The following is a 7,095-nucleotide window of genomic DNA, read 5'->3' on the forward strand; positions in this document are numbered from 1 at the left end:
CTGGTCGTAGAAGGCCACCAGGTTGGTCTGACAGGACCTGCCGCTAATGAACCCATGTTGGTTGCCCCTAAGCATAATCTCCCTCGCTGGCCCCTTGTGGACATGTGCCAGGATAATTTTCTCAAAAATCTTACCCAGGATCAAGGTAAGACTAACTGGCCCATAGTTTCCCGGGTCCTCCTTCCTCCCCTTTTTGAAGATGGGAACCACACTGGCCCTCTTCCAGTCCTCTAGCACCATACCAGAGCACCATGAGCGCTCATAAAGCCATGCCAGGAGTCCTGCAATGACCTCAGCTAATTCCCTCAGCAGTCGGGGGTGGAGATCGTCCGGACCAGCTGAGTTAAATATGTCCAGTCCCTCCAGGAGTTCCCTGACTAGATCCTCACTGACCCATGGCCTAGGTGCGCCTCCCCTGGGGCCTGAGGGGGTCCTGGTGGGGGGGCTGTTTTAGTCCCTGCTCAGGAAAATAGAGGCAAAGAAGTTGTTAAATAGGTTTGCTTTGTCGTCTGGTACGACTACCAAATTTCTTAGCGTGTCTTGCAGGGGCCCCACGTCATCATCTGTTCTTAATAGAATACTTTTCCCAGGGAGTTTCCTAAGCTATAGATTTTTATTTATCCATTTTGACATACAGCTGTTGTCAAAGTGCTTAAGAGATAGTGACCAGCCAATGGGGATTTACAGTGAGAACACTGTGGTAAGTTCTTGCCTTGTAGAAAGAAGTATCATTGTTTATTCAGGAGAGCTTATGTTTCAAGGTTTTTCTCAAAATGATCTGTGCATGCTGCATTTCCTGGGACTGATTTTCCTCTTAAAGGACGAGGAGATAAACGGACCTTACTGGGATTTAGTTCTGTGCACCAGGGATGCTAGATAATTCAGATCCAAATGATACCTTTGTAGCCACTCTTCAAATGTAGAGATATTTATCTGTGTACAGAAAATTCTCTGAACTATGTGGCTGCAGATTCCTTAGTTTGGTGACTTATTCCATGATTGTCCCTTGAATATGAACAGGGGAGGGTTGCATTGGGATTCTAGGATCCTGTTGTACAGGAGCAGGATTTAGTAGTCACACATGCAGCCACCTGTTACTTCTATGAACTGTGACACTTAGAAAACTGCTGTGTCTCAGTCGGAAGCTGTCGTGCTCAACTTCTTACCACTGCTTTTCCTATCCCTGTTGGCTCAGGAGAGGATGCATCTTGAAATGATCACTGGATCTCACAACAAAATTTACTGCGAAATACCTTTTAAATTAAACCCGACAGAGCTAACTACCCTGCGTAAAGAACTGTAACTTCTCCATTATGCTAAGGTGACGTGATCTTCCGCGATTGTCCAAAGACGTTAGAAAGACTCCTCGTAAAGGCTGTCTCTGTGGACAACCTATTTTTCTGATTTTGAGAAGAGTCTTTTAAAGAAATAATATTTCAAAAAGAGATTAAATGGCATAAAATGCTGCACTGGATAAAACCTATACCTTTTATATTCTTTTTTTTTTTATTCCTTTTAATCCTTAACTGAAAGCTTGTGTGTCAGGGCTAGAATTATATGCCTGCTTAAGAACCACTTAATGACTTGGAAGTGGGCTGAAGGGGACCGGATTAGAAGCAATGGCCTCAAGTTTCAGAAGAGGAAATGTAGGTTGGAAATTAAGAAGAACTTTGATTATGAGGGTATTTAAGCACTGGAACAGGCTACCTAGAGAATATGTGGGATCTCTATCCTGGGAAATTTTCAAGAACAGGTTAGACCAGCAGTGCTCAAGCTATCTGGCTTTCAGGTGGAAGTGAATGGTGCATAGTCAGTCTCCAAGCTTGATCCAGTCAAGGGTTTGTGTGCTAGATTCAGCTGTAGAGCAGCTACATATCCCAATCCATCCCTGCATGCTGGATCTGTCTACAGAGTGGCCCTGCACACCAGTGTTGTCTGGCATGTGGGGCTCCCTATGGGTCCAGAACTCCAAGAGCTGCAGCAGATTGCTGCCACTGCTTCCCCACTGGCTCATTTTCAGACCCATGTGGCCCAGATGACATGGCTCCATGGATCAGATCCAGCCCCTGGGTTGTAGACTGAGCTCATCTGGGTTTTGCAGACACTTGGCTGGGACAGACAGACTAGTTGGGGATAATCATGCCTTGAGCAGGAGGCTGGACACCCTGACCTTATGAGGTCCCTTCCAGGCCTGGTTTCCTATGATGTACTCTAAATAGAATTTATTATATTATTCTTCTCCTGACACCTGTGCTTCTTTCTTACCCTGCCATCACCTATATGCTGGTCGGGGAGAATTCCAAGGTGCTTTTTTTTTTTTTTCACTGTAAGAGAATTTTGACACTGAGTCTATTATACTCTGAACTAATGTTTGACTTCCAACCAAATTATACTTGAACGGTGGCAGTCCAATAGCATGCAGGGAAATCAGTTCCATGAGTAGTTTCAGGCCAGTGCCAGTGCCCTGTACCCAGGCAACAAATCTACTTCAAGATGTGCTTATAGTCAGGAAGTAGACTTTCCTGCTGTTTCTTCACTTTTTTTCAGAACCTGGCATAAAAGAACCACCACCACCACTGCAAACATTTCTTTTCGGACAAACAACACTCGCATACAAAGAAAAAGGGCTAGGTGCCTGATTACAACAGCACCCCATAGTGACTCTTGCCACAAGAATATTCCCATCCCAGCCATTGCTGCTCCCAGGTCTCTCTGCTAAGACACATTGAGCAAAGGAGCTGGCACAATTAATGGGAATATTTTTGCATTGCCCTAACCACTAGATGGAGTCTTCCATTCTCTGAGTTCAACAGAAACATTATGAAATAAGGTTACAGTTTTAATTTTGGCCATCTTGCTTTTTATAAAATGGTATTAATTCAACCTTGTGTAACTTCTGCTCTCACCTATACCTGTCATGTTTTTGTGTCATAAGGATCAGAATTAACTCATTTTTCATTAAATGGTAATGAGGATTTTATTTTTAAACTAAGATCTGCATTTTTTGGTAATTGGAAAAAAAGGTAATGTTTCAGTTCACAAAAGGATTGTGAAATATCTAGTGAAAATGACACGTTAATTTTTCCTAAAAAAAATATTATTTGAATAATCTCCATTTTTCTTCTTCTTGTATACAAACTCAATGGAAAAATGTTAACCAGCTCCACTATCATTGTTTCTGTGGCTCAAATGGGTTTTGTACTTTGTAAGTACAGAAGGGGAGATACTCTTACAAATGCTTAATAAGATTAAAAGTGCATGTCCTGTTGGATACTCAATGAGCTCTGTGCTCATATACCTTGTAGATGCTTTTGAATTTCCCTCCTTTTAATTCCATCATCTTAAGTATTAACATTTTAAACTGAGAGTGCTAAGAATTAACCTGTCTTTTTTTAACCTTAGTTTATAACTTGTATGGTGGTAGCACCTAAGATTTCCCATTTGAACTACTTCCCACTGCCCCAAGTGCTGTTCAAATGCAGAATGAAAATATGGCACTTATCCCAAAAGGCTATGTATGAATAGTATTTAAACCCTGCATTTGGTTTTGGGAAGAGAAGCAGGTTTGAGAGAGAGGGGGACAGGTTTATTACTGTTTATACAGTGGTTCAAAGACATCTTGGGTTCTTTCCTTCACACACTAAGAGGAAATAACTGAAAGGGTGGCTTCTGGATGTGTGATTTTTAAATGAATGGTTAAACCTTTCTTGAGAAGGGAGTTTAATTTCCTTTTAATGAAAAAAGTTAAGATAGTTTAGAGCTTGGAGTGTTGGAGTAGAAGGCAAAACTCCCAGCTACTATTCGTAGCTTCATCATGAGCTTGATGTGGGGCTTTTGGTACATCAGTTCACCCCTCTATAATATAATGTAGGCCAAACTGCTCTACCTTGCAAGAGTGGTGGAAAGCTGAAATTTGTAAAGTGCCTGAAGATATTTGAATTACTGCTGTTTTTGCTGGGTTGCACCTAATTTATTACTATTTAAGTCTCCCAGGTTTTAAGCCAAACCCATGATCTTGGGAGTCCCACTCCAGATTTGAGGGTTTGGTGTTAGCAACACACAGTTTGTTTGCTAGGGTGAATTTTTTCAGATGATGACTTAATTCGCTGGTAGAAAGCAGGGTAGATACACACCTTTTATAGACTAACAAAATAACATGAAGAGAGAAAGTATACAAGCTTTTGTGAACCCAAGTTTATTGCAGCAGATGCTGTGAACGTATATGCAGAAAGCAGAGTATAAGAGCTTGCTCTCTCACTCTCTTGCTCATTATTTAGTTAGCCTATAAAGATGCATATCTACTCTGACTTCAAACTAACATGGATAAGTACCTCTCTTAATTCACTGATACCATCTGTGGTGGGCCAGTAGGGAGCACTCCTGTGCTGAGCCACCTGCCTCACTGCGCCCTGCCAAAAACCAAACTTTGGATGCCTCCCCAGGGGTACCAAATTATGGCCAACCCTCTTCTTGGAGCACACCTGCAAGCCTAGGGTATTGCTGCCACCATCTGGATTCAGGTCTTTGTCTGTGCCCTGTGCTGCTCAGGATACATAGACCCTGTAGACCTAAGGGTTGCTTAACCCCAGCAGAATATATCAGGGTGCTTCTCATAGCCTGAAGCATAAAAAGTGGCCTCTCTTAGTCAGCTGAGTAAAGGGAGCAAGAAGGCTTGCCCAGTCCCTCTCAAGCATGTACAACAAGGCTGGCTATAACGGATAGCTTTATTGGGTAGAGAGGGTAGGCATGGGGAGGGGTACAAGTCAGAGAAGTCCCAAAAGAATAACCCTGAGCAAACAGAAGTAGCTTGGTAGCCTTCTGATACAGAACTAGAGTACATTAAACTAAGTTCCTAGTTAAGTTTCTGGTAAGTTACTCACTTCCGCATCCAGCAAATGAGGGAGAGCTGCAGAGGTCCATGTTTCTGTGTGTGTATTTTAAATGTCCGCCTCTCTTCTTCCTGCAGGGACCCTCTTAAATATACCCTCCTGACCTCACCAGCTGGACCCAGTCAGGGTCAGGTGTCATTTGATGCCAGCTGATCAATTTGAAAAACATCACAATTACCTAATGGAGTGACATGGGCTTAAGTCCCTGGCTTTAGGTCGTGAGATCAGAGCTCAAAACGATACAGAGGTTACACTCACATCCTCTTACCTGAGGCCTGTCATGTGGGCAGTGGCAGTGAGCTGGCTGGCTAGTAACTGGATTGATAGGCACATGAGAGCAAGAGGGGAACAGGTGAGGAGGCTGGGAGGGAGTTCTTTCACGCCATCTACCAATCCAAATAGTTCTCGTGTCTTAGACACGTTGGGTTCCTGTCTGCGTCCTGATCTCAGTATCACAGCCTCCTCCAATGCTGCCTGGGACGTTGAGGGGGAGCATATCCCCTCTCCTTTTGCACATGTGAGAGAGGAAAAGAAAGTATAATCCTGTGATAACTTGGAAATGCCCCTGTTGTCTCCCTTCCCTCTTGGATGTTTGCTTCAGTCAGAGCGAGGTTCGGGAACTCTGGGCTCGGCTCCGGAAGGAACGACCAGAGCTCTTGGCCAATTTTGAGGATTTCCTGTTCCGTGTTTCCTCGTACATCAAGGAGGTGAATCGGGAGAAGGAATCGATGGAGCAGGCACTGAAAAGGTAAGAAGACTTGTGTGGGCACTCATCTGTGGCCTCCAGGGAACCAGCTGAGGCTCATTCTATACAACCTAGCTTGCCATTTTTCCTGAAATACCAGGAAAACCTAGCTAGGTTGGATGAGCAAACGGGGACTTCTGTGCTAGGTATAATGGTGGCTTGTCTATCCTATCCCATTCTCTTCAGAATGATGTTATATTAATGAATAGCAGCTTGCTAGCTCCTAGGGATAGGTTTGCTCTAAAAATAAAATTGGGGGCAAGTTAAAATGCACCCATAAAGACTTCTAGTAGTATTAGAATCCCTTTAGCTGTCTATGAGCCTGGGGCTCTGGGAACCTGGGCAGCTCTTATTGTGAATCCTGAATTCATTTCAATACCCCTGTCTCCCCCAACACACACACCTTTCTTATTCAGTAAAGTTTTCCCATTCCTTGTCCTTTCTATTTCTTCCTCTTCCACTTTTACATTCTCTCTCTTCACTACCCCTTTGTAGGAAAGAGACAGATCATGACAGAGAAGTCAGGTGCCTTTATGAAGAAATGGAGCAGCAGATCAAAGTAGAAAGGGAGAGACTGCTCTGTCAGGTAAATCCTTCTTTCCAAGTGGAAAGGCCTAAACCCTTCCCAACTCTGAAGCCAGGGGTTGAGTGTCATTTAGCACAGTGTTTCCCAACCAGTGTGCTGCGGCACAGAAATGAACAGGCGCACCGCGGAATTCAGCCATGGCAATGAGCTACAATAGGTATGAGGGTGGGGAATGCTTTAACAGGTGTGCTGCAGAAAATTGTTATAAATATGCCTTAGGCTGGAAAAAGTTTAGGGCAGAGGCTGGTATTATCATCTCTTTCATGCCCTGATGTTTGGAAATATTAGCCCCTGGCCACTGTACAGAATGAAGAGCTGTGGCCCTTTACCCCCACACAGGAGTCACTGAGGCATGAAAGGAGCAGCCTGCTGCAGAAAGAGCTGCGCAGCAAGGAGCAGGAACTGGAGAAAATCCTCAACCGGCAGAAAAAGGTAACGTGGCCTTCCTGAGGAGGAAAAACTATGCATCCCCTCCCCTCCCCACCACCACCACTCCTTCCATGGATATGTTCCTTCTCTGGATTGCCCTTGGCAACCTACAAGCCTCACCAACTCCAGCTCACACGGAAGTGGATGGTGACAGGGCCAATTCCAGCTCCAGCTGTTACCACTGGGGGGCTGGCTTGTCCTGCATGCCTTTTTTAAAAAAGCTGCTTCAGTGTATCTGTTTAATTTTACATCCATTTTTTGGAATCCTTTCTTACATTCCTCACTGACAGTTCAGTTCGTCTGGCAGTGGTAGGAAGTAAAAAATTGGAAGGTTAAAAGTGCGTAACTGGCTGGGCAGCAGCTCTGCAGAAAAGGACCTGGTGGTTACAGGGCACAGTAAGATGAATATGAGCCAGCAATGTGCCCTTGTTGCAAAGAAGGCTAAC

General features: G+C 44.2%; 1 protein-coding gene across 5 annotated transcripts in view; it reads left to right on the plus strand.

Moving 5' to 3' along the window:
- Positions 1-7,095, plus strand: part of CRACR2B (calcium release activated channel regulator 2B) — a 55,547-nt gene that overhangs the window by 20,883 nt on the left and 27,569 nt on the right. For all 5 annotated transcript variants that reach the window (XM_019552036.1, XM_019552037.1, XM_019552033.1 and 2 more), the window contains 3 exons: positions 5,491-5,637; positions 6,130-6,220; positions 6,560-6,652. In XM_019552036.1, the coding sequence (XP_019407581.1) occupies positions 5,491-5,637; positions 6,130-6,220; positions 6,560-6,652 (331 nt within the window). The remainder of the gene's footprint in view (positions 1-5,490; positions 5,638-6,129; positions 6,221-6,559; positions 6,653-7,095) is intronic.

The sequence above is a fragment of the Crocodylus porosus genome, unplaced genomic scaffold (assembly GCF_001723895.1).
Source record: "Crocodylus porosus isolate Cpor-Errol unplaced genomic scaffold, CroPor_comp1, whole genome shotgun sequence".
Classification (NCBI taxonomy): domain Eukaryota; kingdom Metazoa; phylum Chordata; order Crocodylia; family Crocodylidae; genus Crocodylus; species Crocodylus porosus.